A 19,847-nucleotide genomic window follows, 5' to 3' on the forward strand; every position below is an offset into this window, starting at 1 on the left:
GGAAAGAGAGAGGAGACAAGGGCAGTGAGGGAGCCTTACAGATAGAGCTGGACCTTGTGGGCCATGGGAAGGACTTGGGCTTTGCTCAGAGTGAAGGGGAAGCCATGGAGGGCTCTGGGAAGAGGAGGGATGCGGCCTGACTCTACTGCTCACAAGCACCCCCTGGTGGCTGCTGTGGGAGGACAGACTGGATAAGAGTAAGGGCGAGGGCAAAATTGGGCTGGGTGCTCACACACGCCCTCTGGCCGCCTTGGGGGAAACAGACTGGAATAGAGGTCAGCAGCCAGGAGACCAGGGCGGAAGTGATTGTGCTGGTCCGGGCCTGTGATGAGGAGCAGGTGGCCTCTGGCCATGTTTACTGGATGTTGGACTGATTATTTCCGGCGTTTATCGTTTTGTTGACAGAGACAGATGGTCAGGATGGAGGATGACATGGCATAAGCTGCTGCCTCGAGTCCTGTCCCTCCCCAGAACCTGCTGCTGGTCAAGGACAGGAAGAACACTTTCTCCCCAAACCCTTGACCTTCCCAAAACCCTTCTTCAGACCTCTGACACCCTCCTGTTCCGTTCAAAGGAGTGGCCAAAAGCACTGCTGGCGGCTGCACCTCGACGCTGGCAGCCATGGGCTTGTCTGCCAGAGCTGTGTTTTATATATTTATTCGTCTGGGAGGCAGGTGAAAGAGCACACAGAATGGGTTTTGGTTGAAATTTTTTTCTTGACCTTTTCTACTCAATTGGCTCTTCACCTGAGGAACTAAGAGACAGAGGGACACTAAGAGAAAGCAAGTGGCTTTGAACACCAGAGAACAGGTGCTACCCACAGGGTCAGGCAACTGCTGAGCCCCTAACCTCAGGAGTAAATGTGTTTACCTCTGCCTTGCAAGCCTTGATGGATGGCAGAGTAAGCTTTTGCTCTGTTACCCCTAGATCAGGATGAAATTAGTGTTTTCTAAGCCAGGTGTGTGCCCTTCCCTTAAGCCGGGAAAGGGCCTCTGGCATTGGTGATGACATGGCTGAATCCAGCACACCGGGGATGGCCAACTGAGCCCCATTCATTCACTAGGACCTCAACAGTTCCTCGGGAAAGACTGAGCCACCCATTGTCCTTAATATTTATTGAGTGCCTAAGACACCCAGGTACCTTGTGGGTGAAGATAAGTGGCCTCCAACCTCTAGTAGTGTCCTTCAGCCCCTGAGGTGGCTGTCTGGACCCCAGCCCCATGCCCCAGTCCCAGCCCCTTCCAGGTGCCCTTGCACTTTTCCAGTTCAGGCTTGTACATTCTGTAAGGCTACATCTGATATTATTTTGCACTGTTTTCTGGTCTGGCTGGGATGGGCTCCCAGGTTGGGGAGGACCTGGGAGTGGGGAGGGGATGAGGTGCTGTCTCAGGACCTTTCTCCCAGCGTTTCAAAGCCAAGATCGTGATTATCTGACTAGTGTTTCCACTTCTACGCACATGCCCCTGAGCCATTAATCTCTGCAACAGGACAGTTGTCACTGATGGGTGTCCATCTGAAATATGCATGGTGTTTCAGCTCTAAGACATGCCCTGGGCGCGGTCATTGTATGGGGCTTATGAAACAAGAATGCTTTCAGAAGTTGTCACATGTGTCATATTTACAACCCAAGAGATAGTGGGAGGAGCTCCTGTGGCTCCCTTGTCAGCCGTGCACTACAAAACCCACCAAACACTGTGCCCACCTGCAGGAAACTGTGAAAGGTGTTTCTTTCTGAAGCCTGTAAATAGAGCCCTGTACATATGAGTGGGGCATTTTATGTTTGCACTTTGTATATTTGTTGAAACATTTATCACTCATATATGAAAAATAGATCTATTTATTTTTGCAAACCCTGGGTGCTGCGTTTGTTGGGTGACCCCTCAGGGGTCTGCATCAGGGGCGACTGAGATGCTTCGTCTTTCTGTGCAGATGATTTGCGCAGCCTGTGCGCAGTGCTCTTCAGGAGAGCCGTGTCCACGTTGTCTGTATGGGCTGCTTTTGGGGGGACAGATTTTGATTTTAAACCACTGTATAGAATGTTTTTATAGTCTGAATGTCTTATTTGACCAATTAAATTTCTTAAATGAACCATTGGCTAAACCTGGCGCACTCCTGTCTTTTGTCCCCTCCTCCCCACCTTGTCAGTTAGTGGGCTGGGAGAAGGGCATGCAGAGGGAGCAGGCCTGGGGGTGAGTGCTCAGCTGGGGAGTGACTCTGCTGCATCTCCCCTGAGTTGGGGTTTTACTAAATCTCCAGCTTGTTCATTCATTCAACAAACATTTATTGGGCACCCACTGTGTTGCCAGGTCCTGTTCTAGGCACGTAGGACACTGCAATAGAAGTGACTAAGGGTCTGGGCTCTCAAGGACATGACATTTTAGAAAGGGAAACAGATAAAATTACTATATTTTAAAAGAATGTTAACAGGATAATGGGACAGACAAATACCTGACAGAGAAGGATTCTCTAAGGTGACATTTGAGCTGAGTCCAAAAGAATAGGAACTGGCCATGTGAGGATTTGGGGGGGGGGGTCGTTAGGTCTGAGACACACACAGGCTCATGGACGTGGTATTTCTGAAGGGCATGTCCCTTCAGATTGCTGGGCCCCTTAAAGGATAATACAAAGGATAAAAACTTGACTGCATTCATCACTGATACAAAAATCAAGATTTCACAATCCAAATCCAAAGAAGTTTGGTGAATCTAACTTCAAATTCCACATGGAAATATTTGGCTAGAGCCTTGGGTGTCTGCTATGCACACTGCGGTCCACCTCAGTACCCCACGCTTCCACTCATGCACCCCAGCTTTACCTGAGCCGGGGCCTGTGGCCATTTCAGACCCCTGCCCTTGAGCATGGCAGTCAAACCACAGACAGACCCGAAATATCAACTGGGTCTAGTCAGAGCCCACAGCAGGTCTTTGGACAGAAAGAACTTACTACAGAGACCTAAGTATAAGAAAATGGGGCAGAGCATGAGATGCCACCTCACCCATGAGAATGACTGTAATAAACAAAACAAAATAACAAGTGTTGGTGAGGGTGTGGAGAAATCGGAGCCCTTGCGCACTGCAGGTGCGAATGTAAAATGGTGCAGGCGCCGTGGAAAATAGTATGGTGGTTCCTTGGAAAATTAAAAATAGAATTACCGTGTGATCCAGCAATTCTATTTCTAGGTATATACACCCCAAAAGAATTGAAAGCAGGGACTTAAACAGCTGCTTGTATGCCAAGGTTCATAGCAGCCCTATTCACAACAGCCAAAGGTGGAAGCAACCCAAGTGTCCATTGATAAATTAGTGGGTAAGGAAAGTGTGGTCTGTTCCTACGATAGAATAGTGTTCAGTCTTAAACAGAACATTCAGACCCATGTTACAACGTGAACCTTGCTCAGTGAAATGTCAGTCACAAAAGAACAGACACTGTCTGATTGGTCATAGGAGGCGCCTAGGAGTCAGAATCAGGGACAGGAAGTAGAATGGTGGCTGCCAGCCGCAGGGGGAGGAAGATGGGGAGTTAGTGTTTAACAGAGGTTCTGTTGGGAAAGATGAGAAAGTTCTGGAGATGGATGGTGGCGATGGCTTAATGCCACTGTATACTTAAAAATGGTTAAGATGATACATTTTGTGTATTTGATCACATTTAAAAATAGTGAGGCCCTGGGCCAGTGTGGCTGTTGGTTGGGCATTGTCCAGTGCACTGAAAGGTTGCACGTGACTGGGTTTTGCAGGGTGTGCAGGAGGCAACCAATTGATGTTCCACTCTCACATCAATGTTTCTCACTCTCCCTTCCTCTCTAAAAATCAATAAAAATATTTTTAAAATATTTAGTGATATATTTTTTAAAAGACCAAATAGGAGACAAGGAGCCAACTAGAAATACGACACAGCAGAGAGAAGGCTTGGCAGGAATAGACCCCGGAGCAGGCGACCTGGGCTGTCAGGGCACTGGAGTGGGAAAGAAGACAGGCTAGGCCTGGTCACCTGGGTTGAGATGGATGACCTTGAGCCCATCTGAGCTAGTTTCCCCAACGAAAAACAGGGCCAAGGTTAATCCCACCTCCCTGTTCTGTCGGTTGGGGGGTGGGGATCTGTAGTTGGAGATGAAGGCCAGGAGCCACAGGGACTGTTATCATTTCTGTCCACAGGGTGGCACTTCCTTCCTTCCGCCTTTTGTCTTGGGAAGGTTCCAAAATGCCTCTAGCAGTGAAAGCTGAACAGGCCGAACAGGAAGCATCAGGGGCCTGCACACTGGCGGTCAATAATTGGTTGATTGACTGATTCTATGCTCAGTCATGTGTCAAACAGGCCAAATGAACTTGAATGACCTGCACTGGGAGGTGACGGGGCTGGCTGAGGGAGCTGGGAGGAGGTGGGGGCAGGATGGAGTACATGGGAGAGAGAGGCCAGAGGTAGTGGGAGTCTCTGGTCTCTGGCCTTAGTGGTTTTGTTAAAGGAATAGTCACTGTTGTCCTTCATCAGGCCCCCACTGTGGCACTGACTATGGCATATACTGGGGTTAGAGCTTCGTGACAAATAAGGATAAACATGTCTCCAGGATTAACGCATCTGTTCCCGGAGATGGCCGCCTGAGGGAGCGGTGACCAGTGCCCACTTTACATATGGGAAAGGAGAGGCTGGGGTCCCTGGACCGACTCTCCTTGCCTTTTTCCACCACCAGCCTGAGATGTTCACCATGGGGGTGATCCTCTTTCTGGCTGCAGTTCTCTGGGCTCAGAATGGGGTCCCTTAGTGAAAGGTGTATCACCCAGGTAAGATTCAGCCCTTGGACGTATGGCCAGTTCTCTGGTTTGTGTGGTTGGCACACACCCAAGGTGCTGGTCCTGGAGGGGTAAGGGGCAGCAGTCTGGAGTTTGGGGGCTGCCACCCCAATATGGGGTGCCAGCTTGACAGCTCTGGCAGGTCGGGTGGGTGGCAGAGGAAGCTGTTCTCCCAAGCCCCATGCTCCATCTCAAGTCCTCTGATGCTGCCCGCCCCCGGGCCTGGCATCCCAAACCACAGCTGCCTGTGGTGAGTCAGGCTGGAGCCTGCGAGGCTGGGCCCAGGTCCTCTGAAGGGAAGGGGGAGAAGGGGGGCAGGGGGAAAGCTGCCCCCCAATGCCCTGCCTGGCAGGCCCTCCTCCATGGGGGTGGGTGGGGGGAAGCAGCACACTTTCCCTCAGGAAGTGAATCCCCAAGATGAAGGAATAGGCTGAGGGCTGTGTGAGCGTGCACAGGCCTTACACTCACCCCTGGGTCTGGTCCAGTCTCCCCTCCAGGCAGTTCAGCTCATGTTTCAATGCAGCTTCCTGCCCTCAGTGGAGGGGCTTCCTCCTTCCCGAGCCCCACCCTGCCCAGCCCGGCTGCCCCCACTCACTCTGGCCTCCTTTCCCACGCTGCCTACAATGAAGGAGGGGCCTTGGGGGTTCATAGTGAGAACAGCCCCCCTGGAATCTGTGATCAAGCCCTGTGACCTCAGGGTTCCCTCCATACTGGCCTCTTTTTGGTTCCAGAACAACCAGCCTTCGCACTTGCTATTCCCTCTGCCTGGATCACTGTCTCCATACTTTTGTCCCCTGGGGGCTCAGGTCTGGGCTCACATGACACCTCCTCCCTGGGCCTCCTACAAAGCCCTCCCCTCAAATAGCAACAGTGTTTATCAATGAAATGACCTCACTCATAGGTCAGGGTTAAGTTCAAGTTCTGGATCCAATTCAAACCCCAGCTATGCCAACCATCAGCTGCAAACAAACCCTTACACAAATAGCTTTACCTTTCTGTGCCTTGGTTTCCTTACCTGTAAGAAAACATGGAGCCAGGCACACCGCATCTGCTCAACCATGATTTCCACCGGAGTATGGCTTCCTGAAGGAGGGTTGGCAGGTCACAGACGTGCAGTCACATTTCTCAGTCAGTCAGGGAGGCCACTAGGAGGTCCTGGGGCCACCATGCAGTTGAACCAGTGTGGGCCACACATGGAGAGTCCCAGGGAATCCAAACACCGTGTTGATGCCCAGAGACCAGTCCTCCTGGCCTCTTCCCCAGCCTCAGCTCGCCAAGCCTGTCAGAGGTCCAGGGTAAGGGGGGCCTCTCAGCTACACTATTAGCCAGGTTGACCAGGTGTGCAATATCTGACCAGCCATCACCAGTCAATAACTTTTCCTATCTAGAAACCTAGGCCTGCTTCTGTCACCCTTTAGGGCTTGACCAAGAAGAGGTATTAGTTCCAGTTCTCATTTGGTCTCTTTCTACCTGTGTCACCTTGGACAAGGGGCAGACATCTCAGAGGCTTCTTCTCATCTGAAAAGCCAAGGGACCCTGGGGCCCTACAGCTGGGCATCACTGTTCTATGACTTTGGGTAATTGACTGGTCCGTGCCATGCCTGTTTCCCCATCTGTAAAATGTATATTCCTCACCACTGAGGATGGTGCCAGGCCCACACTAGCCCTGGAGGTGGGGGTGCAAGATTAGGAATGGGAGCGGTGGTGTATGGTTGACCCTCAGTTCAAAGGTCTGGTGACCTGGCTCCCCACTCCCTGGTCCTGGGGACATGAATCTTCCTCCTTCCTCCACAGGGCTGGGCCTAGTGCTCTGCGTGCCTCTGGCCAGCCTCTGGAATTCAGAAAAGAGCTGGTAGCTGCCAATGGAGAGGCTCTCAGAGAAAGAATGGGCGGGGGCGGGGGCGCAGGCTAGAGGCTGTGGGCCTGAGCCTATCCTGCTGGCTGTCCCAGGCATCTGGCCAGATCCCAGCAGTGAGTCAGGGCCCAGGCATGTTAGAGGACCAGGGCCTCTCACGGCTCCTGTGAGCTCAAGCACCTCCCAGAACCTATCCAGGCAGGGGCCTGGCCAGTCCATGCTCTCCCCTCCCCTCTGCCCCAACTTGCTCACTTCTTTGGGTCAATCCCTGGGACTGTCTGGAGATTGGAGTGTAGGGGACAGACATGGCCCTCTGAGCCTGGATTCATGCAGCCTCCCTAAAGGGACCTTCTTCCTCTTGGAGAAACTGAGCTCCAGGCAGGCAAAGGCCTCCATGGAACCGCCCTAGAACAAAGCCAGGCTATTGCTTGGGGAGGGATAGCAGGCCCATAGGGGACTTAGGCCCTGGGCCAGGGGCACAGATAAGCCTCTTTAACGGAACCCATCTCCTTGCCTGCTTTCTCTCCTAGGCACTCTGCTAGAGGGAAATATGCTCTTCTCCCACCCTGGACTTTCAGCTGGGCTGAGGAGCACTCCTGGCACCCTCACCCACACAGGTGAGCAAGTGGGGAGGCCAGCATTGTTAGTATAAATGTCCACCAGAGTGACACTGTTACTCAGCCGACCACAGGCCAAAGCTTGGATTATTCCTGGCTGAGGTGGCAAGGCTGGTGCATAGCCTTGTTTGTGGGGGCCTCCCCCAGGGATACCGGCAATAGCTGGAAACATCTGTGGATGTCACAACTGAGGTGGGTGCTCCCAGCATCTAGCAGGTGGAGGCCAGAGATGTTGCTAAATGTCCTGCAATGTCCAGAACTGCCCCCACCACTGAGAATGACTGGCCCTGACAGTCATCAGGGCTGAGGTGGGAAAACCCTGGTGCAGGTCATCTTTTGCCCTTTGGACGTTGATGGTACAGATGGGGACTCTGCTCCCATTTCACATCGTAAGACTCTACTGATCTGGAAAATAGAAGCAGCCCAGAAGGGCTGTGTGAACATTTACTTGAATATGTATAGCCAGGCACTGGCACTGAAGCGGGGCCCCTGAAGTTCTGGATATCTTGTGAGACAAATGGACTGGGGTTTCTTACACTTCAGGGACTATCAAGCCCTCTTTATTGGGTCCATCTCTCTAGAGCCCAACAGGCAGGATTTCTTGCCCCAGGACCTCCGAGGGTCACTGAAATGGACTGTATGTAGTGCTCACTGGATGTGCTCAGATGCTGCTGGAAGTTACTGTTCCCTCTGCCTAGAATTTCCCTCTCTGATTAAAACACTAATTGTGCTTACTGTAAACAATTCAGCTGTATAGAGGTATATGGAACCCAACACCCAGAGGTTCATGTAACTAGCTCCTGGCTTCAGGCAAAGCTGTATCTAGGGGGCAACAGGTATCAATGAGACTCTATATCTCTCCTCAGGTGGGCAGGCCACAAGCTCCCCACTCTTAGCAGTACCCAAATCACCAAAAATGAGGTTTAGATGAACACATTGATTGGACAGCCCTGGTCTAGGTTACCTGCTTAATCAGTTAGGGCTTATTTTGGCTGGTTGTGATAGAAACACAAAAATAATGGCACACACAAGGTATTTTAGGGTTAACTTCTCCCCCCTTAAAGAAGTCCAAAGCTGATACCAGCTCTACCATCATTAGGGAGCCAGTTTCCTATCATTCCTAGAGAACTGCACCCCTCCTTACATGTGGCAATATAGCTGCCAGGACTCTAGCCATCACACCCAAATTACAGAAAATAGAGGACAGGGGAGGGGAAAGAAAGGGTATACTCCCTTGCCTTTTAAGGATCCTTCTAGAAGTCTCATACAACACTTCCACTTACATTTCATTGGCCTGAACTAAGCAAAAGAGACTGGGAAATGTTTTGGCCAGGCATAGCTCCAGGGTGGCATCTGCTCACACATGACTCTTCCATGGGCCAAAGGAATCTCTGTCACCTTCACCTGTCTTGGGTACCTAGCATAGTTCTGGCATACAGTGGCACTCAAAGATACACCCTAAATCAATAAAAAAGGGCCAAACTTGAATAATAAATGATAAAGACCTGGAATTTGTCATCATACACTACAGTGTCATTTGTACAGTGTTGTCACAGAAGTGAAGTCACAGGCCTGGCACAGTTAAGTCCATTCTCTATGGTTGCCTAGCCCAGGCCAGTCCAGCATTTGAGGCCAAAATCAGGGGGGAAAAGAAATCCAATAAAAATCCCATTTATGTGTAACATTTAATTTTAAGCTGATCTCAGCACCAAGGCACTAACCACACACCACAAATGATTCCTGCTATGTGCAAGACATAGTCCACGAGGCTCCTGGCTACCACTCTGTGTCCACCAAACTCCAAAGATAGTCGCTGATGAATTTCTTGGAGAGCTGGGTGCTGTCCAGGTGGATGGGCTGGGCAACGCTGGGGCCACGATGGACTGAGGGCACGATGTAAGGAAACCCGCCACACAGCCCTCGCCATGACCCCCAGTGGAACGATATTGCCTTTAAAAACTTGTTAGTAAAATATTCAGAGGCTGAAACAAATTTTCGTGAAGAAAAATTTAAGCTCTAATAACCCACTATCTTTGTTTAAAAATTGTGGTAAAATACATACAACATAAAACTTAGCATCTTAACCATGTTTAAGTGTGCAGGTCAGCGGCATCAAGCACATTCGTACTGTTGTGCAGCCGTCACCACCACCCATCTCCAGAACCCTGTCATTGTAAAACTGACACTCCGTCCCCATTAAACACTAACTCCCCAGTCCCTGGCATCCACCATATACTTCCTGTGTCTATGAATCTGACTCCTCTAGGGACCTCATGTAAGTGCAATCTTACAGTATTTGTCTTTTTGTGCCTGGATTATTTCACCCAGCTTGTCCTCCAGGTTCATCCATGTTGTAACATGTGTCAGAATTTCCTTCCTTTTAAGGCTGAACACTATTCCATTGTATATGTGTTGTGTACACCGCATTTTGTTTATCCATTCATCTATCAATGGACACTTGGGTTGCTTCCACCTTTTGGCTATTGTGACCAATGCTACTACAAACGTTGATGTATCTGTTCCAGTCCCTGCTTTCAATTCTTTGCGTTTATACTCAGAAGTGTATAGGATCTGCCATCCCGTTTCCACAGCGGCTACAGCATTTTACAGCCCCACCACCAGTGCACAGGGTTCCTTTTCTCCACAAAGGATACTGCCTTTGATCATCCCTGGTTCACACTCATAATCCCACTCAATTTTACTAATTCGGTGATAAAGTTGAGCCACATATCTGTACAAAAAGACCAAAAAAAAAAAGAGAAAAGAAAGTTACTCCAGCGTCAACCCCAACAAAGAGCTGTGGGACTGAACACACAGACTCAGGCACACACTCACACTGGCATTTATGGGACCTACATGGCTGCAGGGATGGTGACAGTTGTGTCTTCATCAACTTCTTTCTCCTGTTTTTCGAGATCAGCCTCAATCTCCTTGAGGTCCTCTAGCTCCCTGGTGAGCTGAGTAAAGCAGGCAGTTAAGGATCCTTGGTTTTGGAGGGAGGGCTGCTTATGTGCTAAAACCAGCCACATGGGGCCCAGGGCCTCTACCACCAAGCACGTTTTCTAGTGTGAATGATTTCACACCTACCAGGTGAGGCTGAGGCCCAAGTACAAAAGGATATAGAAGGCTGGCTTTCAGGTGAGTATCCTCCTCGCTGGCCTTCTGAAGCTTGGCTTCAATCTGCTGCAATTCAGCAACCCCCTGGCACGCCTGCTCCTTCACATCAAGAAGGCTCTGGGCCACATCCTTCTCTGCTTTGAGGATCTCTGCAGGGTGGGAGAAGGCTGAGGCCCTTCAACTCGGGCTTCCTAGGGTCTGTCCTGGGAGAGCCCAAGGAGCAGACAGTGGTTCATCAGCCGCCTGTGGCCTCAACTACCCCCATCAACAATGAACTTTCCCGCATCCCTATCTTCAGCTCCCCAACTGCTCATCCTATTTCTGAACATCCACTAGACAGTTCCACTTGGACCTTGCCTAAGTGCTGCCATTTCACTGAAACACGTCTGAATCCTCAAAAATAAATAAATAAATAAATCAGGTCCTTCTTTGCCCACCTAATCTTAATTTACAACGTCATAGTCCATCCTGTTGCTTGAGCAAGAAACCTGGGATTGACTCACTTTCTGCCTCCAATTGGCCATCCAGGACTGGCAGGTCCACCTACCTCCCTTGTGCAAGTCCTTTGTCCCTCCTGGACCACCTGGACAGCCTCCCCCGGTGCCCTGCCTTGCTCTCCCCTGTTGCCAATCTGCCGATCCTTTCTGCCCTCCGCCTTCAGAGTGGCTGCATTAGAGGCCAAATGTGAAGTCATTCCCCTCCTCAAAGACCTCCCATGGCTCCCCAGTGTCTCTAGGACAAGGTCCAGGTCCCTTTGAGCACCTTCACTATCCCTGCCAGCCTCTTTTCTCCCTACTTTTCACCCCAACACATGCTTTTCTCTCTGCTCTGGCTGCAAAGACACCTCACTGTGCAAATGCCCGGTTTTTCACAGTCCTGGGCCTCTACCTGCCTGTCCTCCATGGACCATATCCAGACCTCATAGGTAATGCCAGACACAGACAGTGGGGCACTCTCCTCTCCCTCCTGGGGCAGGACTGTGCTCCCATGACAGCCCCTTTCACGTTGAATTATTTATTCTTTTTTTCTCAAATCAGAGAGTACATCTTATAGTCACCATGTATTGCCAATACCTACTCGGAATAAACACAAGTTGAATAAAACACCCAGAAAGATTAAAAACATCTTAAGGTTACTGTGTTCCTTCCCATAGAGTTGGAGGAAGCTGCCAACTCAGAGAAAGCACAGATGAAAATGCTTCCCAAAGGGCTGGCATTTAAGTGTTTACAAACTGACATTGTTAATTTTTAATCGAAGTATTATTACATGTATATGGTTGTGAAATTTTTAATTTTTTAATGTTTTTATTGATTTCAGAGAGAAGAAGGGAGAGGAATAGAGACAGAAACATCAATGAGAGACATAGATCGGCTGCCTCCTGCACGCTCCCTGCTGGAGATCTAGCCCACAACCCAGGCATGTGCCCTGACCGGGAATCGAACCTCCACCTCTTGGTTCATGGGTCAACACTCAACCATTGAGCTGCACTGACCAGGCTGGTTGTGAAAATTTAAATGCATGCACACACGCCCCCTCTCTAAGCCTCTCCTCCCCTCTGAGGCAGGGACTCTCAACTCTTCACTATTTTCTTGGGCACTGACCTTCATACTTCTAAATAATTTGCTAATGCTATTTCTTGATTTGTCTATTTGAGATGGTGCCTGCTGATTTCCTGTTAGGAGCGCTGAGCGTCTGGCCTTCTTATTAAGACTTCCTGCCCCTTCTCCACTCACCCTCCTGAGTGTGTGCTAAGTGTGCAGGATAACCTGGGAGCCCCTACTCCGTGTATTCTCACAACCCTCTGAGAGAATTGGCTTAACCCCTCCCACCATTTGAGAGGTGAAGAACAGAAGCCCAGAGAGGTTCAGGGACTTGTTCACAGGCACATAGCTCCAAAGCCTAGATTTGAATGGGATTCACTGATTCAAAGCCCCAGCTCTCTAGAACACTGACTCTTCTCTCCAGCCCCAAATCCATCCGGAGGATATGTTTATTGATTTTGAGAGGAAGGGAGAGAGAGAGAAATATCGATGTGTGAGAGAAACATCAATCTGTTACCTCCTGGACATGCCCCTATGGGGGATTGAACCAGAAACCTTTTGGTGCACTGCAAGACACTCCAACCAACGGAGCCACCCGGCCAGGGCTAAGAGTCATGTTTGATGGCGTCTTGGATTTTACAAAAATGGTACTATTTGTCCAGTGTTCTTTCCGCATAAAGCAGGAGGCACTTTATCCACATCAATTTATTTAATCCTGACTATAGCCCTGGCTCCCTCGCTCACCTCCTTGGGGTTCTGGCTAAAACCTCCTCTCAGGAGGCCTTCCCTGACCCCGCCCCCAAAACATCACCACTCCTCCCTACACAACCTAGTTTTTCACCTTAGCCCTTCACCACTTCACCTTTCCATTTTTCTTGTTTATTCTACATCGTCTCCCCACTAGCATATCACCTCCCCTAAGTGACTTTGTCTGTTTTGTTCCCTGCTGCCATCCAGGGCTGGCACTATGCCTGACATATAGCAGGTGCTCAGTAAAACATCTAAACAACCTCAAGAAGTGGAGATGCTGGGTTTTAAACCCGGCGCTTTGACTCCTGGGCCCCAATTCAAACCCGGAGTCCCCCAGTCCCTGCTCACCAGGCACTCAGAATTGCGCCAGGCAAACTCCTATATTTACCACTAAACCCCTGGAGATGGCTGCTATCCTAAAGCCCATTTTACGGGTGGAGAAACTGAGGCTCTGAGTGAGCAGCGCCCGCCTGCTAGTCCCAAGGGAAATAGGCCAAGGCTTGGGGGCACCCAGGAGGGAGGGTGTTTCAAGGCCCTCCTGGCCGCACCCTCCGGCTGCAGGCCCTGGGTCCGGGCCACGCCCCCGCGGTGGCCCCCGCCCTCACCTCGCAGCTGCTGCTCGGCTCCATCTTGCGTATTCAGCAGCCGGTCCATCATCTGCCCGTAGCGTCCCAGCAGCCGCCGTTGCTGCGCTGCGGCGTGGTTGGCGCCCAGGAGGCTCAGCAGGCCCTGGCACAGCTCCTCCATGTCGCGGAAGGCCGCCATGACTCCGCGAGCGCCAATCCCGCGCAGATTTAACTGCTTGCGCGGCCCGCCCCCTTCCTGAAGCGACCCATTTCCATTGGCTTGGTCTTCCGTCAGTCATTAACAAATGGGGGCCCGCCCCTTCTCGCCTAGTACGCCTGCGCTGGATCGTGCGTCAGTCACCGACCCTGGCCAAACGAACGCAGGGGAGGGTGGTGCCGCCGGGAGTCCTACCCGATACGCGTGCGCAGACTAGAAAGCCGCTGCTAGAGCTTGAAGCTGGTAACTTCTCGGGTGGAGCACCTGCAGTGTGCGGGGCGACGTTCTAGCGGCTAAGCAGCCAATTGCTTCTAGTGGAGCTGAGGCTCTACAGTGTGCGTGGGAGACTCACAATACATCGGTAAATTCTACAGGTGGCCGCATAGCAAGACGGAGTCTACACCAGATTTATTGGATTCCAATCCCAGCCTTGCTTACTAGCTAATACCTTGGGCAGATAACTTCATCCCTCTGTGCCTCACTTTCCTTCTCACTAAAATGAGGATCATTATTGCACTTTCTTCAGGGTTGGCGTGATGATTAAATTAGGACGATCTGTTACTCACTAAGAGCTATATAGGTGTTAAATAAAACATATGAAACGCTAGCCGGCGAGGTGCCTGAAGCATCAAGCATCATGCTATGTGCAGGGTTACAGGAAAGACAAACTGCACGCTTGTGACATGTTCCTCAAACTGAGGTGAAGAAATATATGCAGTGGATCATGGTTTCTACAAAATGTAATGGAAAAATTCTGTACATTGTGTATGGAAGGCGAGTTAAGTACTTGTATTGTTTGGGGACACTCCTAACTCTGCATTTGTGTACTAAGTGTGGCAGATTGTATTTTTTAAAAATGGCTACAGAAATACTGTAGTTCCAACCTTGCCACTTCCCATCAAAAGGTAGACTCTAATTCCTTTCCTCTTGAACATGAGCAGGACTTTGTGCAACAAATAGCATGTGGCAGAAAGGACACTGTACAACTTCCAAGCCTAAGTCAGAAACTAGGATACATCTTTTGCCTGGTGCTAGCTCTCTGTATCTCTCTCTGTCTCTCAGTTTCGGAATGCTCTCTCTCTGAGCCCAGCTGCCATGTTGAGAGGAAGCCCAGGCAACATAAAGGTCCCATATAAGGCCCTAGTTAAGCCAGCATGAAGCATCAGACTAGTGAATGAATACAAAAATGATTCCAGCTCTCAGCCTTCAGGCCATCCTGGCTGACATCAAGAGCCACTGAAATGAGCTATCCCCGTCAAGCCCTGCTCAAACTGCAAATCTGTGAGAAAGTAAATGCCATTGTTTAATGCCAGTAAATTTGGGGGTAATTTGTTACACAGCCATAACACCTGGATGGCTGGGTCACATGTGAAATTTATATTACTATAGAGCACATAAAAATATCATTGAAAGTCACTGCTGTAGTGGCAAGACCTCATAATAAGCAAGAAAACATGAACAGAATCTTTTTAGACAGGAACACCTGCTAAGACGGCAGTTACACAGGGTCATAGGATAGTCACTAGATTTGGGGTGGGGGAGGGTGATCAGAGTTGGAGTTCCTGAGCCGGAGACATATGAACTAGGACCTGAGTGATGAAAAGGTGTTGGAATACAAATAGCCAGGGAGAAGAAAGAGCAAGAGCAAAGGTTGCTCAGGTGTGGGAAAAATTTAATTTGTTTAAGGAATAGCAAGGAGGTTGGTGTGGCTGGAGTGGAGTGAGTGAGAGGGTTGCCAGGAGCCCTGAAGTTTTTTCTAGTGTAATAGGAAGCATTGGAATGCATTAAGTAGGGGTGAGCTAGGGAAGATCTTGATTCCAGATCTTTTGGAATTGAGAGAACTTGCGGGAAGACTGGATGTATAGAATGAGGAAGAGAAAGAGGAAGCTTCCTGGGTATTTAGTCTAATACCTGGATGAATGGTGGTGCTAGTGGCCAAGAGAGGGAGGATCAGGGTTGGAGGTAAGGGACTGAATGAAATGAACAGTTTGGGGAAGTTGCTAATGCCTGGAAGATGGCCACATGGAGCTATCAGGAAGGTGATTGCTTGGCTACATGAGTCTGCAGAGACATTTGGGCTGGGAATAAAAATCCAGAGTTGTCAGGGTGCAGCTGAGATCAGATGAGACCACCTTGGGGGAGAGTAAGGAGAGGAGGAGGTCTAAGGCCTAAGCTCTGAAACCTTCCAACTATAGACATTGTAGAAAAGAAGAGAAGTCAGCAAAACAGAGAAGGCACAGCCAGGAAAGGAGGAAAGAAGCTATCAAAGAGCCATCAGGAAATGTTTTCAACTGACGATTAGGAATCTGACAGGTCCTAAGCCCCAGGCCTGGGGCCACCTTCCTACTCAGAGCTTACTTCCATGAAATAGTTTCTGCCAAGACCCAGGGGTCATGTTTTTATGGTCACGTAGCTAGGGACACACTTAGGACTAATAAATATATTTATTTAGTCTTCGTTGGGTCATGGATCCCTTTGAAACCTGATGAAAGCAATGAAAGAGGCTCTTCTTTGAAAAAATGAACCAATATCCATTCATTTGGGGATTTTGAATAGCTTTTGAGTTTAGGACCCCAAAAGACCATTCCCAGATTTTTGGGTTAAGAAGCTCCCCAGCCTTTGTCTTATGGACCAGCTAGAAGATATAGAAGTCATGACACCTAACCCGGCCAGTGTGGCTCAGTTGGTTGAGCATCGTTCCATGCACCGTGCACCAAGAGTTCATCAGTTCCATTCCTGGTCAGGGCACATGCCTGGGTTGCTGTTTCAGGCTGGATCCCCAGTAGGGGGTGTGCAGGAGGCAACCTGATTGATATTCTGCTCTCACATCAATGTTTCTCTCTGTCTACTTCTCCCTTCCTCTCTCTCTGAAAATTAATAAAAATATTATACACACACTCACATATAAGAAGTCATGACACCTGAGTTATTTCCTGCAGAAATATTGGTGTCTGGGCATGGAGCCACGTCTCCAGAGTAGCACTCAAGGCCAGTGTTGCTCATCCTCCCGATGGCTGAACACTGGATGACGACATTGCTCTGTCATCATCAGCTGTGTGACCTTTGGTGGCAGGGGTTCACCTTCTGTGCCTAAATGCAATGGGGTGGATTACTTAATGCAGAGTGAAATAAAGAGGCGATAAGACCTCTGTTCAATTTCTGGCTCTGCAGTTTACCTGTGACCTTGGCAAGTTCTTAACCTTTCTAAGCCATGGGCTAATGATAGCTCTCTTATCAGCTGGGGGAGGGGATGTTCAAGAGATAAGCCATTTGAGATTGTACAACCATAGCCTGACGGTTATAAATGTTCCAGTCAAAAAAGGCCACTCATCTCCTTTCCAAAAAGCAAAGCTAGAACCACTTCACAGCCAGCAGAATGGCTACTATAAAGACAGAGAGACAGAGAGAGAGAGAGAGAGAGAGAGAGAAGGAGAGAGAGAGGGAGGGAGGGAAGGAGGGAGGGATGGAGGGAGGGAGGGGAAGGGAGAGAGGGAGGGAGGGAGGAAGGAAGGGCAGACAGTTCTGGCTAATGTGGCCCAGTTGGTGGAGAAGCATCCCCCCTACACCAAAAGGTTGTGGGTTCGATTCCCAGTCAAGGCACATACTTAGGTTTTGGGTTTGTCCCCTGTTGAGGTGTGTGCAAGAGGCAGCCAATTGATGTTTCTCTTTCACATCAATGTTTCTCTCTCTCTCCCTCTCTCCCTTCCTCTCTCTAAAATCAATAAACATGTCCTGGGGTGAGGATTCAAAACAAAACAAAACAAAACAAAACAAAACAAAACAAAACAAAACAAAACAAAACAAAACAAAACAAAACAAAACAGATAATAACAAGTGTTGGCGGGGATGTGAAGAAGTTGGCACCCTTGGTGTAGCTACTATGGATAACAATATAGCAGTTCTTCAAAAAAATTAAAAAGAATTACCATATGACCTAGCAATTTCTCTTCTGGGTATATACCCCCCAAATTGAAAGCTGGAACTTGAAGAGATATTTGTGTGGTAGGCAGTTAGACATGAGCAGAGCAAGGATGATGGGCCAGGTACAGAAGGTCACCAGGGTGGGAAGCCCTGGGTGCCTAGCAAAGGACAATTGTAGGGTGGGACACCACCCCCAGGGTGACCTTTCTTCCCCTAGCATATAGATGATCATGTGGTATGGATCCCCTGACCTTTCCTCCCTAGAGATAACATGTAGGGCTCAGTTGTATTTCAGCTCCAGGCCCAGAAAAGCAACAAAACCAGACCAGCAACCCCATGGCTGACCTCAGGACCAGCTGCATTGGATAATGACCCCCTGCCCTGGTGCCAACCAATCAGTGGAGACCCTGACCCTGAAAGGACACACCTGGAAAGCTGATGAATATTCCATTAAGATCTTCCCCTGGGACCATCCCTATGATTTCCACCCTTAAAACCCTTAGGACTGAAGACCCAGAGTGCTCTCCCTACCTGGGCACCCGGGCCTTTACTTTCGCCCTCTACCATTAACTTCCTGACTCCCAAGCTCCAAGGGCCCTTCCTTGACCTCTATAACTTGTTTCCTAAGCCCATTTCTTCTACATGTTACTTCTACTTCTGTGATTTACCAAATAAATGCTCTCTTATAGTTTGAGTCTTGGCTCTGAATTCTTTCCAAGCCATAACTCAAGTACCAAGGTTGCTGAACCCAGATGTAGTCCGACCCCACCAGTCTAATACCTGGTGCTGTTCCCGCTGTCTACAACATTTGTACACCGGCATTATTGACAGTAGCCAAAAAGTAGAAGCAACCCAGGTGTCCATTGTTGGATGAGTGGATAAACAACATGTGGTATATACATACTATGAAATATTATTCAGTCTTAAAAGGGAAGGACATTCTGCCATATGCTACAACATGGATGAATCTGAAGGATATTATGCTAAGTGAAATAAGCCAGACGCGAAGGACAAATACTGTATGGTTCCACTTATATGAGGTCCCTAGAGCAGGCAAATTCATGGTGCAGAAAGAATGGCACCAGGAGCTGGGGTAGGGGCTGAAGGCTAATGTTTAATGGGGACAGAGTTTCAGTTTGGGAAGACAGAGTCCTAGAAATAGATGGTGGTGATGGCTGCACAACAATGTGAATGTGCTTAATGCCACTGAACTGGACACTTAATAATGGTTTAGATGGTAAATGTTATGTATATTTTACCACAATTAAAAATCATGTTTCCCTGGATTTCCCTGGCTGGTGTTGCTCAGTGGTTGAAGAGTCAGCCCAAGCACCAAAGGGTCGAGGGTTCGATTCCAGGTCCTGGTTGGGGCAGGTGCAGGAGGCAACCAATGATGTGTCTCTCTCACGTTGATGTTTCTCTCTCCCCATCCCATCTTCTACTCTCTAAAAAAATCAATGGAAAAAATATCTTCAGGTGAGGATTAACAAAAAGATACTTAAAAAATCATATATTAAAAAAATTAAAGCAAGAAACTGGATGGTGGTGGGGAATGGGTTCTTCAGCATTAGCTGAACAAGATTAACAAAGATGACAAAATGGTCCAGGGCAATTACTTGTGAGAAAAAACTTTTAAAAAATTTTTCCAAAGGCTCCTTCTTGGCTCACAAACTCCTCTGAAAAACTGATGAGTGCAGTAGACCTTCTGCTCAGAAATATACAACTTTGCATAAAATTCCTGGGGTTTCCTAAAACCTCTGAAAACCACCCATTATCTCCTGGTAGAAAAATCCAGAGGTAAAACAGGAAGTGAGAAGTCAGGAGAACAATCGTGAATCATCAATCACCTTTGGAGGGAGTGAGAGGAAGGGGCCCAGAGACTGAGGGCCAGCCCAGGATGCTTCACTTCCTGACCTGGTGCTGGTGACACCAGGATGCTCAGTTTGTGAAAAGCCATGGAGCAGTCCACTTTTGTGCATGTCTTGTGCACAAAATGTATGCATAACTCAAAAAATAAAACAGCAAAACATTTTAGAAAAAGGTTTGGCAGGAGATACTCCAAAGTGTTCACATTGCAGGTGTTTATACTAGGGAGGACCATGGCACCCTCCACTATGCCACACATTTCTGTATTGTTTGAATTTTGCCTTTTACAATTGCTATGAATTACTGTCATGAGGAAAAAATATTCTGTAAAGATTTTGTTTGAGAATCTTCACTGTGGGTGTTTGTTAGAACTTTCTGCCACAGTGCAATGTTTTCTATCTCTGGAGCCCAATACTATAGTCACCAGGCACACGTTAATTATACTAGGCAGGAGTTAATGATAATTAATTTACATTTAAATAGAAACAGCCACATGGTCCAGGGCAATTACTTGTGAGAAAGTAACTGGGCAACAGTATGGGACAGTGCTGGTCTAGGAGAGAGCATAAGGGAGTTTGGTATAATAGTTTTGTCACTTTTTTGTAGTTATGAA

The 19,847-nt window shown here is 48.8% G+C and overlaps 2 protein-coding genes across 3 annotated transcripts in view; one reads left to right on the plus strand and one right to left on the minus strand.

The window, feature by feature from the left end:
* The window catches only part of LDLR (low density lipoprotein receptor), a 34,918-nt gene extending 32,830 nt beyond the window's left edge, over positions 1-2,088 (plus strand). For both annotated transcript variants that reach the window (XM_016207883.2, XM_016207885.2), the window contains one exon: positions 406-2,088. In XM_016207883.2, the coding sequence (XP_016063369.2) occupies positions 406-441 (36 nt within the window). In that variant the 3' untranslated portion in view covers positions 442-2,088. The remainder of the gene's footprint in view (positions 1-405) is intronic.
* Positions 2,089-8,368: 6,280 nt separating this feature from the next.
* Positions 8,369-13,429, minus strand: SPC24 (SPC24 component of NDC80 kinetochore complex). Its single transcript, XM_016207888.2, has 5 exons — positions 13,270-13,429; positions 10,344-10,522; positions 10,113-10,213; positions 9,911-9,987; positions 8,369-9,139 (listed from the first exon to the last, which is right to left on the minus strand). The coding sequence occupies exons 1-5, from the start codon at positions 13,427-13,429 to the stop codon at positions 9,033-9,035; spliced, it is 624 nt and encodes a 207-aa protein (XP_016063374.2). The 3' UTR covers positions 8,369-9,032.
* Between the last annotated feature and the right edge of the window lie 6,418 nt (positions 13,430-19,847).

This window comes from Miniopterus natalensis, chromosome 4 (assembly GCF_054644295.1).
Source record: "Miniopterus natalensis isolate mMinNat1 chromosome 4, mMinNat1.hap1, whole genome shotgun sequence".
NCBI classification, from domain to species: domain Eukaryota; kingdom Metazoa; phylum Chordata; class Mammalia; order Chiroptera; family Miniopteridae; genus Miniopterus; species Miniopterus natalensis.